The sequence below is a fragment of the Astyanax mexicanus genome, chromosome 7 (assembly GCF_023375975.1).
Source record: "Astyanax mexicanus isolate ESR-SI-001 chromosome 7, AstMex3_surface, whole genome shotgun sequence".
In the NCBI taxonomy this organism is placed as follows: Eukaryota; Metazoa; Chordata; class Actinopteri; order Characiformes; family Acestrorhamphidae; genus Astyanax; species Astyanax mexicanus.
Genome location: NC_064414.1, coordinates 33,195,659 through 33,215,224, shown reverse-complemented (window position 1 = coordinate 33,215,224; position 19,566 = coordinate 33,195,659). Strand labels below are relative to the sequence as shown.

The 19,566-nt window shown below is 35.8% G+C and overlaps 1 protein-coding gene across 1 annotated transcript; it reads left to right on the top strand.

Annotated features, from left to right (window-relative positions):
* The first annotated feature begins 3,639 nt into the window (after nucleotides 1-3,639).
* On the top strand, nucleotides 3,640-18,899 carry vstm4a (V-set and transmembrane domain containing 4a). Its single transcript, XM_022684785.2, has 8 exons — nucleotides 3,640-4,038; nucleotides 5,799-6,194; nucleotides 13,160-13,213; nucleotides 15,034-15,141; nucleotides 16,452-16,485; nucleotides 16,585-16,712; nucleotides 16,813-16,871; nucleotides 17,864-18,899. The coding sequence occupies exons 1-8, from the start codon at nucleotides 3,987-3,989 to the stop codon at nucleotides 18,032-18,034; spliced, it is 1,002 nt and encodes a 333-aa protein (XP_022540506.2). The 5' UTR covers nucleotides 3,640-3,986; the 3' UTR covers nucleotides 18,035-18,899.
* Nucleotides 18,900-19,566: the final 667 nt, after the last annotated feature.

The window sequence follows — 19,566 nt, the reverse complement described above, 5'->3', positions numbered from 1 at the left end:
CAAATTCCAAACATGAAATCAATTTGGTATTGACCAAATAGTCAAAATCTAATTGTTTTCTTTTACAGGAAATTGCAATCACAGAGGCACTGGTACTGAAATCCCACTTACGCTAGGAGACCATCCTGTGTTTTTTCCTGCCTAGGCGTCCCACTGCAGAGACCGAGCCAGGCGTTTCAGCTTTATGAAAAGCTAATAATTATTGCATTTCATAACAAGTATTTAAGTCATTTCGATATTTGCTACATTTACATATTTGCAGAGCTCATCTGCAAAAAGCCGCTGAGACAAATTAATGCCTGGTGCTTCAAATCGAGCCTGTGCTGCTGAAGGATACTGATTGCATCAGGGATATCAGTCGGTCCATGACTTGTTAATCAGACCCTGCTTTCTCATAAATAAAGCTTGAGCTAAATTACTCCCCCTTGGGAGGACCAGATTATGTCTCCCTTCATTAAAGTGCTCTATATTACATCACTATCTTACCTGTCAGAGGTGCGCAGTTTTGCCTCTGTACTTTTCCTGCCTAATTTCTGGTTAACGTTTACCATGCATCATTAATTTTAATAGCACAATAATATGAGTAAATTCATTGTGTGGAATGTTAAATTAAATTTCCAAGTAAGTGAAAGATTTGGAGCCATTGATATCATCAGTTTCTCATGCTGTGATATTTTGTGGGGGACGCACTGGAGCAGGCTATTTCGCGTAAGTAATCTGGGTCATTTTCACAGAATTTTTTTTTTTTTTTCTAAGTGCCACAGGACTGGTGCACAGGTCTTTAGGACATCTAACAGTATAATTATAAAACCAATTGACTGAGAATAATTTGCCCTAATGGCAGAGCCAATAAACAAGTAAACTGAGCGAGTGATTTAATGGAGGAGGGTTTTTGTTGCCTTGTGAGTGGCCCAAATGAGTTTAACAAGAGCCAAGTGCCCCCACAGGATGACAAGTCTCCTGCACATATGAAAGTGCATTTGCTTTGATTTCCCTTGATCCTCCACCTGCAAATAAAAGCTCAAAATGGTGTTCCTGGAGCCTGGCCCAGTGCTTAACCACCCTACAGGCCCTGACTGGATGGTCAAGAGTCTGGTGATGGGGTCTGTGAAGACACTGCTGATACAAGAAGCCTGCCCGTCTGTTATTGTTTCTGTATCTCCCGCTGACTCATGTATTACATTAACGAGTCGTTTACTCATTGACGGAGAGCCTCTCTCCATGAGCTCTTTTAATCTGCACTCATATGAAATGCTAGATTTCACTGCAGGAGTCGAGTCTGCGGGTGGGCGATGTCTTAGGCTTTAATTGAATAACGGAAAGAATAAATCGGTCTGTCTTATTATGTTTACAAGTGATGACTTGGTCGTAAATGTAAATTAATGATTATGTTTTGCTCAATCCATGAAGGGTTATTTCACACACATTCACCCCTGTCCATCTCCAATAGGTGGCTGTTAGGAAATCTCAGCTTGTTCCAAGTGCTAACCAGATGGTGTCAGTGTGGAGTTCTGCTGTACAGCGGGGGAATGTTGCTGCAGTGCAAGTGTTGCTTGCCAAGAGCATCAGAGGTAAAAAAAAAAAAAAAAAGAGTAGGGCAGGCAGATTTTTCTCTGGACTATGTCTTAAAGCTCTGGCTGAAGACACAAATGATACTGAAGCAGTCTTAATGATGTCTATTTATTAATAAGCATGGTTAATAACCTGATAATAAGCATGGTTATTATTATTATATGGTATAAAAAATAATCAGATGTCAATTAAAACAACAGTTAATATGAGCAAAAGCAGTGGGTTTCATGCATTTAAATATCATGAAATGTTTCCATGTTTTACAGTGAAAATTCTGTATATTAAATGTGTTGTAAATATTGTATTTTGTATTGTATTGAGTGTACTGTAAACAAGGTAACTGTATATATATTGTATCAACCATATTTAATAATTTAGAATATTTTTTTAAGTTTTAAAATAGAAATATACAAAAATAATCAAATAAATTAATAAAAACATTTAAACACTTTGCTATTTACCTTCAATATTTGGTGATTTCATAACATTCCTTTCTTAAGAATACTTATTATTAGCCCCCTAAAATATTTCAGGCATCTCAAATTTTTTCACGTGGTCACATGGTAGACCCTGTATTATAAACAGTATTCTGTAACTCGATTTTGAAGCTATAGAATGTCTTGTCATGTGGCTGGCAAATGATTAAACACAGTGAGTCATTTGGCTCGTGATTAACTTTCAGCACTGGCAGATTTACCCTGCTGGCAGACAGATCCTTCAAATGTAACGTTAGCCTTGCTTTTCTCTGCACAAATTATGTTAGGCCGTGCAAGGTTTCCAAGTTCTCTACAAACTATCACATTCAGTGATGTAGGAGTGGTTTTAATTACATTTTCTAGCAGCATTTTTTAAAAGTTCTCTTGGTTTTACAGACCTCAAATTGACCAGCAATGTTCCTGTAAATCTGTATTTTATAGTTATCAAAGTTTTTTATTTTTTTGTTAGAGGTGCCCGTGTCTGCAAATCGTTCGGACAAGAGTATTTATTTAAATTAAAATTTGCATCACCTGAAATTTCTAAACAGAGGTTTTGGTCAAGCCATAACCCGAACAAGCAAATTATGGTCTGAAGCACTGGTCAAATTTATCAGTGTACATTTTTTGGAGAAGTATCAGGATGTTTGCATGGTGGTCCTTTCTTGTTTTTTAGTCTAAAATTGTACAAAACACAAATTTTATGTTTTTTTTTAAAGGTGGAAAGGGTTGTTTAATATTTAATCTTATGCATTTGTTTTTTGTACAATACAGGATACAGAAAGTTTGGTCTAGGGGTGCCACTGTAATCCTTGCATTGAATTAATATCCAACGAACGAGGCAAATCTTATTCTGGCAATATACTAAATAAGATAAGAAACTATAATCGTTTATTAATGCCACTGATAGGAAATAATAAAATCAACGAAAAGATATATAAAAAAAATACATGATTAGACGAAACATGGTTCTCTATTTTCCATGGTATTTATTGTCCAGTGATATTGAGCATTAGTTAACAGTAAAATTATGGCAAATAAACAATAATAGTAGTGATGTTGCACAAAGTGACACAGATTGTGCTGAAAAAAGGGCACAGCACTAGTTTGAAAACTAAACTTGGGTTTTCTTTGCCTGGTTGTTATACATAAGCGTGTTGTGTAATCCCACTCTCCTTGGCAATTCTCCACAGTCATGGAAAGCACCAGCTCAGCACATTACCCTGCCCAATAAAAGGTTATGTTTCTAACCACAGTGATGGGTGGACAGGCCGTATGGGCATAGTAGGAAAGAAGGGGAAAAGCCAGAAAAAGGGGGCACATTCCTTACACTCCAGAAAGGGGGCTCTCCCAGAAATCCCTGTGAATGTGGGAATATTAATGAGCCGTAGGGCTCTAAGTCTTACTGCACTGCTGATTCTGAACATGAAGCTCAGGTCTCTCTCTTTGACTCTTTCACTCTTTGAGCTGAGCTGAGTTTGATTGGGGTTTCCTGCACAAAAGAGAGATTGTGAGTGGTTTAGCCCCCCATCCTCAGTCATGCTTTAAGGTGGGAGAGTAAAGCACTGAGACCTGAGTGCTTATTTAATGCTCTGTAGGTCCAGCTGGAAATTTGTCCTGCTTCCAAAAACTCCTCTCAGGAAATGACATTTCCTACAAACGCTTTAGTGAAGAGGGGAGTGATTAAGGCAAAGAGAGAAAGAGAGAGCCAGAGAAAAGAAAGAGTGAGGGAGAGAGGGGTGTTTCTAACTGGGAACAGAGCACGCACTGTTTCACATTACTCACACAGACACACATATACACACACACACACACACACACTCTTACACACACACATACGCACGGTGAGAAGGAGAAAGGGAGAGAAAAGGGGGAGAAAATACCAGGCACTTTCTTCTTGTGCTTGTTTAGCTGGGTGTATGGAGCCTGTGGGTCTGCAAAATGAAACTCTCATGTGTTCTGATAGTTCTCCTGACTAAGGCCTTCATTGAAGGTAAGACTGTTTATTTGTATTGTGTTTTTTTTTTCATAAAACGGGGAAGATTATTATTGCATTTCATAGAGTTCATTTAATCAGTCATCTGATATTTATTTAATTTTTTTGAGAAAGTTTGGCAAACTTTTTAAACATCTTAAGTTATGCAAAGTTAACTTTTCAAAGTTAGAATGCAACATCAGCAGAATAAGAAATAATATGTAATAATAAGTTAATAAGAGTTTTTTTTTACTATTACTTATTTTAAACCACTATTATACTGCAATGATAATTATGCAGTTGATGCAACATTATGGAATATAGTTCCAAAGTTTAAAGCTTAAGGTAAAAGTTACTCAAACAACATCACCAAAGTTCTCCAATCAAAATATTCCAGTACAATCAGCTCTTGTGACTCAGGGTACTTTATGTTTATGTTGAAATGTCGGACATTTGCGTGTGATGTGGTTTTCTTACTGAAAGCCGAGCTCAGCTTGACCAAGTTGTGGAAATCAGTAATTGGGAGTGAATAGAAGTGCTACAAAGGCTTGCAGCAGCTGGAGACAATCTTCTTGTCATGTTCTCTCTCTCTCCTTTCTGGTGCAAGAAGGCAGACAAATGTTTTCCACCTGTAGCCTTTTTTCTCTTTTCTGGGACATGCTGAATCTGAACTCATCCAAAAATGTTACACCCTTTGGCTGCCGTAAGCATAGGCCACAAAAAGAGATAGTCAGCAATGAGCCTCCAGTAAAAATCTTTCTTTTGGTTGTCAGTGGAGTGTGCACTGAAACCTAAAATGCTCACAGACTCCCTCTATCCTTCACTGCTGTGCCAGATACTCTGCAATATTTGATATTCAGGTGCATTTTTATTGCTTTCTTATACAGGTTGGTAGAATAATAGTAGGAATGCATCAAAATCAATGCAAATCTAAAATCGGGTCAAAAATAAACCTTTGGCCACAGGCCAAAGACCGAATACTGAACATATTTTTTTGCAGGTTAATTTATTTTGCCACATTTTTTACTATCGCATGATTAACTGAGCCTAAATGTAAAAGAAAAACAATTAAAACATGTTAAAAATCAATGTAAAAAATACTTTTTGATCATTTATAACATCCAAATATTATAATGTCTTTTCATTTATTTGAATGCAGTGCTTTTTTATTTTAGTTGCTGAATTTTTGATACAACCCTATTCATCATCAGACTTGTGACTTAAACACAAAAAGCAGAGATGACTTCACATCGCCTACATTAGTTAGCATTAACTGTTAAATGCATATTTGTCATTGTAGCCTACTCACAAAATATTCACATATCACATATGATGAGTTACAATACAGTGCATGGAAAGATTTTTAAAATGCTTTTTTTTTTTTGTTTTTTTTTTGCTTTTATTCAGTTTTTATTTCTTTGTATTTTTACACATCTATTTGTTTTTTATGTCCTTGTATTTTATCCCTGTTAAGCACTATGTGCATATGTATCCCTATGTAAAGCATATTTGGATTTACATTTGTATAAAAGCTGTTTTAAAAATCAACTTGCATGGTCTTGCCTTGCCTTAAGCCTTTAATTATACTTATAATCATGTTAAAACATGTTATTCTCTAATTACTATACATGATTCCATTACTATAATGATGTTAATAAACTAATTATGCAAATACAACAATACTATTTTTTGTGTGGGCCTATGTACAGAATGTAAATGTAATGTTTTACAAATAAAACATAACTAACCTCAATATACCCTATTCTTTCCTCCACTAGAGTTGGCTGAGGCTCTGAACGTGTCAGTGACCCCTGGGCCGGTCAGTATGTGTATGGAGGAAGAGAATATCACCCTGTCCTGTCTGGTGTCTCAGAGGAAAAGGACCAGCAGTGTTCTGGTTCTGCGCTGGCTCTACTTTCCCACGCCCGAAGACGAGCGCCTGGTGGTGAAGATGAACTTCAAGAAGGCCAAGTTTTATGGAAACTACAGCAAAAGCTTCGGCCGGCCCAAGTTTCACATGTGGGAGGAGATGGAGGGGCAGGTGTACAGTCTGCTGATCCTTAACGTATCCAGAGAAGACAGAGGCAATTACACCTGTAAAGTGCAGGAGATACGCAAACAGAGAGACAAGTGGAGGGCCTCGTCCAACGGCACAGGGAGCATGGAGCTTCGAGGTACCAGAGGCAATACAGTATAATGCAATATGATACGATATGGTGAAGTAGAGCTGGGCAATGTGGTGCTATTTTATTGTATCGTGATACATTTTCCTTTCTTTTTTTCAGTATCCTTTTTTTAAGCATATTAAGAATATGAATAGAACTAGATGAGGTTCAGCCTAATTTGAATAGAAATTACTGTAGTATGCATGAAAGAGAGTTGAATATCATTTTTTAAGAATCTGCCACTGATGACATATTTTGTCAAAACATGCATATCAAAACAGTATTTTGAATTGTGAAAATGTCTTTATAAAGAGTGTACATATAAAGTTTTGATAGCAAAATTTGTTAGAACATAGAACATATTTGATTGACACTGCACATCCTTGCTCATTGCTCATATATTGAAACTATATATTGTGCAGCCCTAGTGGTAATAATTTTGAAATAAATTAGTATATCATTGCTGTCTAATGAAAACAGCAACTTTATAGGAGAGAGAAAAAAAACCTTCTAAACTTTCGATGGACGTCAATGTAAAAGAGTTTATTTCAGGTCATTTTGAAGTATTTCTATTGGTCCATTCATTAAGAAATTTTGGTACAGTGTAAGAGACAGTTTTTAATCTGTTTTAATTATGTAGTAAACTAAAAATCTTCAAAAATGGAGATACTTGTTCTTCATTGGACAGCGATGATATAAATTAGGTCCAGTTTAAAAATAAAAAATAAGAATAAAAAATGAACATACAAACTTAATTAAACTAAGCAACTGTTCTGCTAAGCAATGCATTTTAAAAGTACCTCAGTGTTGCCAGGCACCATACAAATAAAACATTTTTTTTGTAATATTCCATATTTAATAACTTTAATAGTTTAATATATGTGTGTGGTCATATGTGTATTTATTGAGTGTTTTATGACCTCACTGAATGTGGCTCAGTCAGTCAAATTTTAGAACAGGAATGATCCATTTTATTATTGGTAATACGCTCAGCGCAGGTGTCAAAAGAATGATACGCTAAATCACAGTGATGGCTTTTGCAAACCGCAGAGGTCCTGGCGCTTCGAGCTACCAGCTTATTTCAGGGCTGCTTCATTACCCTTTCCAGAGAACACTGTGTGGTTATGTTGGAGGGGTGAAAGCGTGGTATCCTGCCACGGTCAGGGCTAACCACAGCAGCTGTTTCCTCCAGCTCACTCTCCCTACCATCTGAGCACAAAGTAGGCCTTAGCCATAAATTATTAGAAAGTGTCCACAAACTTCAGTTGTCTGGTGGTCATAAGTCCTGCTATTGTTCACAAATCAGTCACTTTGAAATATATACCTTTGTCAAGCATGAACTGAAGTTTTTAGTTTGTTTTTAGCTTATGGCCTACAAAATTAAGAATGGCGATTATAATCAAGAGGAAGATGGTTGATCACAAACCATCAAACCAAGTTATTCCACCAAATATTGATTTCTGAACTATTAAAACTTTATGAATATTAACTTGTTTACTTTGCATTATCTACAAGCTCTGCATCTTTTTTGTTATTTCAGTCATTTCTCATTTCTCAGCAAATAAATGCTCTAAATTACAATATTTTTATTTGGAAATGGGAAGTAATGTTGTCTGTAGTTTCTAAAATAAAACAACAATCTTAAATGTACTCAAAAATATACCTATAAATAGCAGAGAAGAGAAACTGTTATGTCATAATAAAATAAAACTGCAGACTAAATATGAATATGTAAATGAATTATAAAGGTCCTTGAGAAAGCTTTACCTCACATGTTAGCTTTAGCAAGCACACAGCAAGTATGGCTTGGGGTTCTTCCCTTCTCTTAGCATAAATATAATTTAAACTAAATCAGTTGCTTTGAAATACAGGCCTTTATCTGGATTTAACTGAAGTTTTGTTTTTAGCTCATGGTCTTTAACATGAAAAAATGAAAATAAAATAATTAGTATGAATGTCTCAGCAGGTCCTAGAGAAAGCTTTACCTCACACTCTAGCTTTAGCAATTACATAGCAAGTAGGCTTGAGGTTCTTCCCGTCTCTAAGCATATATATATCATCTCCGCTAGAAAAGCATTAGTTGCCAAGACAAACAGAGCACAGTGCTGTAAACGTGAGGAGCCTGGACATGCTGTGAGGACAGAGCGGGGAGGATTGGCTGGAGTGCAACAAAAAACATTTACTCTGGCTGCTTTAGGAGTTTTCTTCTGCTGTTTAGTAAGGGAAAGGTTCCTTATACGCTGCAGTGGATTTATCATTCAGTTGATAAGGGACAATTGACTAAAGCTGTGTGCTGGATAGAACAGGGATATTTCTCATTAGCCTGTGACATTTTTTACTTTTATTAGTTTGTTTAACAAATTTCTACATTTTACTTTTTTATCTTTTAATCACTTTTTAATTTTTTTATTACATAAAAAAATATTTTGACTGCATTACATGTAAATAAATATGGTGCTAATGTGTTTATGCTTTCTGTTTCTTTCAGTAATCTTAAATAGAGGATAGTAATAAAAAAAAAGTGGCATTCATAATTTGGCTGCGCACTATATTGTTTTAGCATCATCATCACAATATGGCCAGAACATACAATGACATTTAAGGGAAATTTAATTAATGTTTTTTTTACAGCTTGATACAAAATAAAAAAAAGTCACCCTGTTCTCATTTACAATGAAATATATACTAAAATAGATATAATATAGATACAATTCATTTTGGATTGATTATTATTATGCTGTCTTTAAGTCATGTCAGAAATATCACAAAATATTTATTAGATAGACGCATATGAATCCAACACAAACTCAAATTTAACATTACGGAAAAAAACGCTGATTTAACAGCCATTTCTATCTGTTTTCTAATGGGTTTCTATCATCCACACATATAAAATCCGATAAGTACATTCTATTGCTATGAAATAACAATATTGTTAACCTAATGTTCTTACTTTACTCTTACTTTTACTCTGTAAAAAAACAGAAGTAAAGGGGAAAAAAAAACTTTTCCATGGTGTTCATGTTGTTTCCAGCCAAAACCACATAAACAGAAATCATGCTGTATTTATAAGCACACTTATATAAATTGATATCGCAGTAAATGTTGCAGAAAATAAAACTATTGCAATGTCAGTTTTTCCAATGTCATGCAACCCTAATCCATGAGTATTCTATAGCAGGCAAACAGTAGATATTTCATGGATTAAAGGATGTGGTTTTGTGGGTGATGGTGTTTAGATGACCACAGACTCCACATAAACACAAGTTGCTGTGAGACAAAAGCTCAGAAAAAAAAAAAAAACTGAGCAAGGGAGTAAACAAAGACGAGGTAATAAGGAAGGAAGCGGAGATCATGGTTCTCCTCAGAGCAGGGAATTCGGACTGAGAAAAACAACAACCAGTGGAGACACCCCTTAAATACAGAGCAGGGATAACCTCCACAAAATATAGCCCGTCAAACATCGGCTTACTTTGTTTCTGTGCACTCCAGAAACAAAGGCAGGAAACAAACAAAACCATCCCGCGTACTGTTAACATACACTCTTTAGGATAAAGATACCTTTTAAGAGTTTTAAGAGTTGTTGGGAGGACTTCCATAGAAGAAAATCACCTTCGGTTTCCTAAAAAGCATTCAGAGAATAGTTATTTAAGAAATGTAAGAATAAACACAGTGTATGTGGAATATGGTTGTGCACTACAGCTAATGATTTACATGTTTTTCTTTTGCAAGAGCAGATATGGCTTTCCCATTGACTTGAAACACACGGACACAATAGGCAGTGTGTTTTGGGTTATCAAGGTTTCAGTTCTGTTACGAATTACAAGAAAAAGTATCAAAATTATTGTCCATGTCAAAAGATTGCATTAAAACGGTTAGATTAAAATGTAAGTATTCCTTTAAATATTCATATTTTGAAATGAAAGCTAATTTAAAGGTTCTTTTCAATGGCATCTTTTGGCATCTTAAAGCAACAGTCTGTAAGTTTTTTTAATTTGGGGATTTGGAGACCTCTCTGATGAGAATGTGTAATTGCAGCAAGCACTTTGTTCTCATTTACCAGAGACAGATTGTATCTACACAGTATAATTTATTTTAAAAACAATCTTGGAAGCACAAAGTGCATTACTAATATCGTGACATCTTATGCCACCTTAAAGCTCTCAGACCACTCTATTTTCTTAATGAATATATTAGACGTTGCAAAGATATTTGCACCAGCACACTGATACCATTATATTTCAAAAAAAAAAAATATATATATATATATATATATATATATATATATATGGACTGCTGCTTTAACTCAAAAAGTATCGTTTTCACAATGCCGCCTCAGATGTGAATCCACCTCTTGAGAGAGAGAAAGAGCGAGAGAGGGAGAGGGAGTTTGTGCTCTTATTACCTTTATTGCAGACCTAGCGGAAAAAGGCAGCTTAAACTCTGCAGAGCTGCAGGCTCCTCAAACAGCAAATGTAGATCAGATGTGTGGTTTGTATACCTGGTGCGAATGGAGCCTCCTATTAAAGCCAGTCGGCTCCTCATGCGAGCTGGAGCCAGTGCTAATGAAAAGCACATGTACTGTGGAGACAGTGATAAAGCAAGGTGGGAGAAATCACACTATACTTAAAAAAAGGCCTGTTGGATAGAAAATATGAAAAATATGTTATATTTTTATGTCTAGTCATAATGTTAACCTAAATCAATTAAATTAGTTTAAAATAACATACAGCTCTGAAAAAAATTAAGAGACCACTACAGTTTCTGAATCAGTTTCTCTGATTTTGCTATATATAGATATATGCTTAAGTAAAATGAACATTGTTGTTTTATTCTATAAACTACGGACAACATTTCTCCCAAATTCCAAATAAAATATTGTCATTTAGAGAATTTGAGAATGAGAAATGGCTAAAATAACAAAAAAGATACCGAGCTTTCAGACCTCAAATAATGCAAAGAAAACAAGTTCATATTCATTAAGTTTTAAGGGTTCAGAAATCAATATTTGGGGGAATAACCCTGTTTTTTAATCATAGATTTCATGCATCTTGGCATGTTCTCCTTTACCAGTCTTACACACTGCCTTTGGATAACTTAACACCACTATTGGTGCAACAAATTCAAGCAGTTCAGCTTGGTTTGATGGCTTGTGATCATCCATCTTCCTCTTGATTATATTCCAGAGGTTTTCAATTTGGAAAATCAAAGAAACTTATCATTTTTAAGTGTCTCTTTTTTTTCCAGAGCTGTAAATATGAGGTGGTTTGCACACAGTATGCAAAAAGATGATGGCAGTAGCCAATAAGAAAAGTGAGAGATTCCAGTGTAAAGGTTTTAATAGATTGAGTACAAAGGCTTCTAAAACAGAGCCTCACTCTCTTTCTGCAAAGATTATTTTGCTGGTTTTTGCTGTGCTGGCATTGCTTCAGTATGTCACAATCATATTTTAGCCTGTGTGATAAATCATTGATCTTTGCTAGAATATGCCGTGGTGTGTGCATTCCTAAATGCGATTGTGTTAAATGAAGTCAATGTAAATGGAGAAGCTGTGTAACTGTAGTATGTCTGTGATAGCGATCCTGCTGTGCAGTGACCTGAACATCTGGATCTCGTTTTCTCTGACCTCTAAAAATAATCAGATTTAAGAAAAAGGTCAGTCTGAGTTTGACGGACAGCCTGCGGCAAAAAAAAAAGAAACACCTTGTGTGAAGCACTCTAGCGTTTATTTTATTGGGATGCCATAATTGAAATGAACGTTATAAATATTAAACAAATCAAAAGCTCAAACTGAAATAAAAGTACATCCATGTAAACTCCCTAATGCAGCTTTAATGCATTCATGGCTGTTTATTACTCTTCAGTGATGCAGATTTATGGAAGCCCCATTTTCAGGGCCAAAGGCTAAGTGTGCTGCGAGGCCTCAAACACTGCATCCTCTACCAATCTAAATGTCCTTGGCCTTATTGAAGGCTCATCAAGCACAACCCTGCAGTAAACCATCTCTACAAGAAGTGTGTATATGAATATAAAGCTTATTGGATGAATAAATGATCAGAACCATCACAAATATAAACCCCACTAAAAAAGAATAGGTAGTAGTAACTTGTATTGTACATAAATAAATTAACATGTGTGTGTTCTTGCATTCCTATGCAAGTACAGCTCTGGACAAATATAAGAGAGCTCTTAAAAATAATGAGTTTCTTTGATTTTACCAAATTGAAATCCTTTGTAATATAATCAGGAGGAAGATGGATAATTACAAGCCAAAAAACCAAGCTGAACTGCCTGAATTTTTGCACCAGGAGTGGCATAAAGTTATCCAAAAGCAGTGTGTAAGACTGGTGGAGGAGAACATGCCAAGATGCATGAAAAACTGTGATTAAAAACCAGGGTTATTCCACCAAATATTGATTTCTGAACTCTTAAAACTTTATGAATATGAACTTGTTTTCTTTGCATTAATTGAGGTCTGAAAGCTCTATATTTTTATTTTACTCAAACATATACCTATAAATAGCAAAATCAGAAATATTTTTTTTGTTGACATGTTTAAAAAAATGTTTTAATTTTATATATAGTATGCGTGTGATCTTTTAATGACAATGATATAGTTTATCGCAATTATTTATTATATATATTACATTATCCAAACAAAAACTTTTATTGTGACAGGCCTAGTTGCAATGTGATGCTCAATACAATTGACATAATTTAGTTTACTTATATTATTAGGATTCATGTTAATGTTACATATTCTATTCAGGTTTTACCAAATTATAAATTTGTGTTATTTAAACTCAAAACATTCTAAATTCCAGTGCAGATTGACAGAAACATCCTCAATATAAGCGAGGGGCTTTTATTTTATTTTATTTTACACTGGGGGTAGATGTAGGAGTTTAAATTACCCTGGAGGCCTACAGGTGGTGGTGAATATTATTAACCTATTTTTCTGTTTATGATTGCAGTGCACTATATAACAGCCTCAGAGAGCACGGATGATATATGGCGCTTGTTTCAAGGTATGTTTGTTTTATATAACTCTAATAGACCGTGATCCAGTGAATATGCAGTATATTGTATTTGACCCTGTTTACACCTGTTTACTTCACGTAACTATAGTGTCTGGATTGTATCTGATACGATTTTAGCCACATGCATTCTGTAGTAGGCAAATGTGTCTCCGGTTAGTTAGTTAATCTGAAATCTAAATGCTGTCTGTGTGAGGTATAAAAGTAATTATCAACCTGTGGGAAATGCTGAGACAGAATATGCAAATTCATTAGTGTGTGGCGATTGTTACTGGTGTTTTTTGTTGTACTGGGATGGGTTTTGGTTGTTAAATACATCTTGAAGACATGGATGCGTTTATACTGCTATAGAATGTAGGTCAAAAATGTCTCAAGTATCTGTTTTAAGTGCGCATTCACACTTTTTATGTGGCTAGGTCTTATCTAGTACAATCCTGATACCCATGATTAGAGCTTAGATCGGGCCCCAAAAAATCCAACGCGACCCGGTCCCGCCCGTACACTGTCATTATGAGCCAGAGCCTGATTTAAACCCGACATTTTTTTAGGTCGAGCGTTTAAACTGAGCTTTTTAAAAACATATTCGGGTTATTTGAATGAGCAAAATCTGTTCACAATGATGTTAATTAACATTGTAACACTAAAGAAGTATATACCTAATATTTAAAAATAATGTTTTTTTAAGAACAGCTACACACAGCGCTGCAAGACAAGTGCATAATGCAGACAAGCAGACTTTTATTTAAAAACAGTTTGATTTGTTATCTAGCTATACTGTAATTATCACGCCATAGCTTTATATAAAAAGAAAGTGGTGGGAAATCTCCGCCCGATGCAAATTTGGGTCGGGCCTCGGGCCTTGTTGGGTTCAGGCAGAGAATCTAAGCTTTACCTACGATGCATAAAGTGTAAATAGGTTTACTGTCATTTTAACAACTCATAACATGAGAAGATAGATTTTCTTTATTAATTTTTGCATCAATTTTGATCAATTTACACCAATTGTTCCCTCTTTTTTTTAGTACGAGAGTGAGGGTAATAAAGCAGGTTTAATATTGTTTCATAATTGTCTAACCCGATATGTGCTATTGTTTTATTTAATCATTTGCATGGATAATTTTATTTTTACAAATTGTATAATGTTTGTACTCTAAAAGACACCCGTGCCTTACCTCGTCGTTTTTAAGTGAACTGATTATTTTTTAAAAATGCTAGTTTTCTTTTATGCATATATGTGAAATGACAGATTGAATTAGTTCAAAATTTCACTAAAACCCTTATCATTGGAGTTAAGAAAGTTTCCTTTTTCATAAAGTGTCCACCCTGGGAGATATGATGTGTGAATTAGTTATGACCGCAACAATATGCTTTAATAGGTTTTAGTTTTAAAGAGTACACTCTGTTTCTCTAGCAACAAAATGGATCAGACAGCTACTTGAGCACTTTTTGATGGGAATAGACCACACAGCAGTCCAGAGGCCAGATTTAACATCTCTAAAAGCAGCTCTCCTTTGGCCCATTCCTTTGGCCAACCATTTCCCATGAGAGCGCTCTCCACCCTGACTTGAAAGCATTTGTTTGACTGCAGTGGAACAGGAATGTTTTCTGGTTCATATCGTGTCCAACAAAAGCACAGCAATGCAGGCACTGGCTTTTGTGTATAGTGTATTAATGAAACAGGGAATAATCCCTCCACACTGGCTTTTATATCAGTGGTTAGATGCATAATACACAGCTGTAAATGTTAAATGTACATATTGACTAAGGTAAGACCTGTACTGACACCTTTCTTTTGCCATCTGTGTTTTCAGATCTGTATCTGTGTGCTGTGTTCATCTGCTCTCTTGGTCTTCTTTGTATGCTTATCTTCGCTGTGTTCATCACATGCCAGCACATACAGCGCAAACAGCGACTAAAAGGTAATTACTATAGCAATAACAATAGTTGTAACATTGCAATAGTAACACAGTAATACACAGTAATAATACAATACCATTGACATTGAAAAAGACACTTGCTATACTACAGTATTAACAAAAGTAATACCCTTAAAAAAGCACTGTATTGTTGCTTAATGTTGAAATTCAGTCTTTCAACTTTGTCTGTTGACAACTTTCCAGCAGCCACCCAGCAACAAATTTCCAACCCATTTAACTCTGGTGTTTCCTTTAGGAAATTCATATCTACACAGCAAATTTCTGGAAGTGTTAAATTGTGTGAGTTTATTCTCCAACTTAAACTACAAGTTGAGTTGAGGGGAACTCTTTGGTGGTGTAGAGTTTATTTCAGAGTTTATTCCAAGGTGTTGAGGAGCGTGACTGAACTCTCCAATGGGCGTGTCCCCCAATCCCATCTTACCATCAGTGTGAAGTCTTGCCCACCAGGGCTCCTTCCATGGGCTATTCCATTATATTTTATACAAGGATTGTTTGCCTAGCCTTGTTTGGCTGTAAGAGCAAGTTACCATCTTCTGCACTGTTAAGTGTGACGAAGTGCTGGCAATGCCCTAGGAACTGCAATGCAGGATTGAAGTTGCCATGCAATCAAAAAAATATACAATGGCATACACTTGTTGAATATGAAATTGTTATTGTAATCAGTAATTATGCTTTTTGGTGTCATTTTACTCCCAAATGTTCCAGGGTTTTAAAATATTACACTATTTTAAAACTATTATTAGTTTAATAACACAATTTTTAGCATTAATTGTTAACACTGTAAGGGATTTTGTGAGGGATTTTTAGGATTTTTGGGAGTTCAGAGTTAAAAAGCCAACTCCCAGAAAAGAGTTACTTTTTACTCTATTCGATGGTCACGCATATACACTTAAAATTAGTTAATTTTACCTCTCAGGGAGTTTATTCCAAAAAACAGAATTTGCTGTGCAGTTAAAATTTGATAAAGCACTCTTGCACCCATAAGCAACTACCTGTGATACCACAGCAACCACCTAGCAACACCTTAGCAATACCTTAGAGAGCATAGCAACCAGCTATCAACATCACAGAAACCACCTAGAATACCACAGCAACCACCTAGCAACACCTTAGCAATACCTTAGAGAGCATAGCAACCAGCTATCAACATCACAGAAACCATATACAGAATACCACAGCAACCACATAGCAACAGTCCAGCAGGTAGAAGCAACCATGTAAGTTGTGAAACCAAATGCTTTGTTCAGTGTTTTTTAAGTATGTGTATTTTGGTTTTTTTTTTTGTATTCTAGCGAGTTTCTATTTGGTGAAGTGCTCTGAGAGCAGGTAAGCTGCAGTAAAGGCCACGCCATCCTCTGTGTTCACTTTGCTAGTTGAAAGTAAGTACATCCCATTCTTAGATTTCCTTCCTATGTTTAAATGTAGCTCTGGGGAAACAGTGACCAGTGTGGCCAGCTCAGAGGCCAGCTCGCCTGGAATGCACAGGAAAGAGAAGAGACACAAAACATCGCCCAAATACATCACTGCACCACCTCCACAAATACCAAGGAAAGGTAGGAGCTCCTGCCCTTTTCACCTTTTCATTTCTGCAACCTCTCTGCTAACGTCTTATTATTCATTGACTTGATTTTATGATATATTTTTATTTTGCAGCTCCAAATAAGCCGCGCAGAACCAAACTTCTAAAAGCTCAGCCTAAAAGAGCGTACACGGTATGACTTGTTCGATTTCATTTACACCAATTGTTCCCTCTTTTTTTTAGTATGAGAGTGAGGGTAATTAAGCAGGTTTAATATAGTTTCATAATTGTCTAACCCGATCTGTGCTATTGCCTGATTTAATCATTTGCATGCATAATTTTATCTTTACAAATTGTATAAGGTTTGCACTCTAAAAGCCACCCGTGCCTTACCTCGTCGTTTTTAAGTGAACTGAATTATTACTTGCAGGAAAAATGCAAGTGGGAAATTATTGTCTTTTTTTTTAATGTGGCTGTGTTTGTTGAAAATATTGCTGTAGCTTTCACCATTATGAGACTTGTAATTTTATTAGCTTTTATTGCTTTTTGAACAACAATTATTTATTTAACAAGCTTGATTCTCAGTGCATTACCTTCCGTTCTGAAATTATTACAGAAGGACAGAAAAAGGGAGGGAAAACCTTAAAATATACACGTGATACTCATCTCTGTCTACTGTTATAGCTGTGTTGTGGCTGGAACAGACTGCACCTGGTCTGATTCATGAGATAATCGGATCAAATCTGGGCGTGATGTGCTTTTCCTTGAAGCTACTGATTAACTGTGACTTTGGGGAGTTTTGAGGACAGCAGTGAACAGGAATAGACAGTAAACAGTCTGTCAGTGTGGATCGTCTGTGGCATCTGTTCCAAAATACTTCTAAGAAAACCATTTTTTAAATCTGACAAATTATACTTTATTACACAGATGTCAGTTTGCTAGATCAGGGGGGGATTTGAGATGAGACTTTGAAAACACAGTCGACGACACAAGCAGCTTCTTGTTTTTTTCTTTTCTGCAATGAAACCAATTCTAAAATTGGGTCTATAATTTCATGTTGATCCGACCTACATTCTTCCCGGCTTACTGAATCCCCTCCCAGCCCTCTGACTGCTTACAGTAGTCTTTACCGTATTAAAACATCCTTCTCCTCCTCTGCTCTTCTCTCCTCTCCCTGCCCTGAAGCCGAGGGTGGCAGATGACAGCCTGACATATGCTGAGCTGGAGCTGGTCAAACCGTTGCCTGAAGCTAAAGCCAGCAGCAGCGGCGGCTCAGTTACTGCACAGCTGGATCCCAATGCAAACGGCACAGGAACTGTATACGCCCAGATCCTCTTTGTGGAAAAGCAAGTGTGAACGCAGCTGAGACTGTTCTGAACCAGAATTATTTATGAGATCTCAGTTCACTATTGTGTGTATGTACAGTATGTTTGACTGATTATTTAGCAGTTTTGCATAAATAATTTCTGTTATAATGGTACTGGTAAAACATCTGGCAGATGTGTGTTTTATTTCATTTCTTTTCTACTTCTAGGGCACATTCAGCACTGTGCCTGTGAGCTCATGGTGTATTTTTTAAATCTAATGATATACAACTAGATGTGTTACATTTATTCTTTTTGTTAAAAAAAAGACAATAAGAAAGAAAGGAAAGAAAGGATCACGAGTGGCACAGCCATCTGAGTGCTGGCAATATTATTGGGAGATTGCTGGCTCGATCCCCAGTGATCCCAAGCCATCTGTGGATGTGTATCACAAAGAGCGCAGGACTTGGCCTTTTTCTCTCTCTGGGGGTGCGTGGAATGGCCCTCCCTCTCCCCCATAAAACACAGACTGGTAACAGAACTCTGGTGTGTTCAGCTGGCAATAAAGTTGTGATAGGAGGAATTTAGAAACATGCTAAAAAAGAAGCTACTGGGTGATAATTGGTCATGATTGAAAACAGGATTACAATTGTACAAATAAAAACATATATTATACAGTGATTGATGCATATATATCTGATCTGTATGTTATCCCATTTTTTTTCTATTTGAGATTCTATTTGACATTCACCACTGTGTCTGTGAACTGAAGATATACATTTTTCTTTTTTTTTTACAAAATATAATTTGCAATATTGTTGGATTTAATTAAATATACTGTACGTATTTAATTCTGATTATATTGGTAAAATGTATAATATAATGTGTGTGATAGTAAAGATTTTCAGCTTTTCAAATCCTGAGTTTTCAGAGTTTTGTGTATAATTTGAACTGAACTGCAGTAATATTTTGATTGTTAAAAAAGAACAGCATATGTCAGATCAGGCCGGTTAGGCTGGTTGACCAGCTTAGCTTTCAACAGAATATATTGATTTACAATGTTAAAAAAAGTAAATTAAATAAAGAAATAAAGAAAAACATTGAATGAGAAGGTGTGTCCAACGTTTGACGGGTACTGTATGTGTGAAAAATAGAAAACAACAACAAACTAGAAAGTGTTAATGGTTATATTATCTATAACCTGTCTTAAGTAAACTCTCAAAAAACATTATTTAATAGTGTAAAATAAAAATAAAAAAACAGCCACTAGGGAGCACAAGCTAGTGTATCTCTTGTGCCGGTCCCAAGCCCGGGTAAATGGTGAGGGTTGGGTCAGGAAGGGCATCCGGCGTAAAACTTTTGCCAAAACGAATATGCAAGTTCATCTAAGTCATATTGGAGGAAAATGACTCGATGTGGCAACCCCTGAAAAAAGGGAAAAGCCGAAAGAAAAAGAAGAAGAAGAATAGTGTAAAATACAAATTAAATATAATGTATAGTTTTTGAAGAATGTAAGACACTAAAATGTTTAAAAACCAAAACATAATTCGAAACATTATGTTGATTCAGCCTTAAGATAATGTT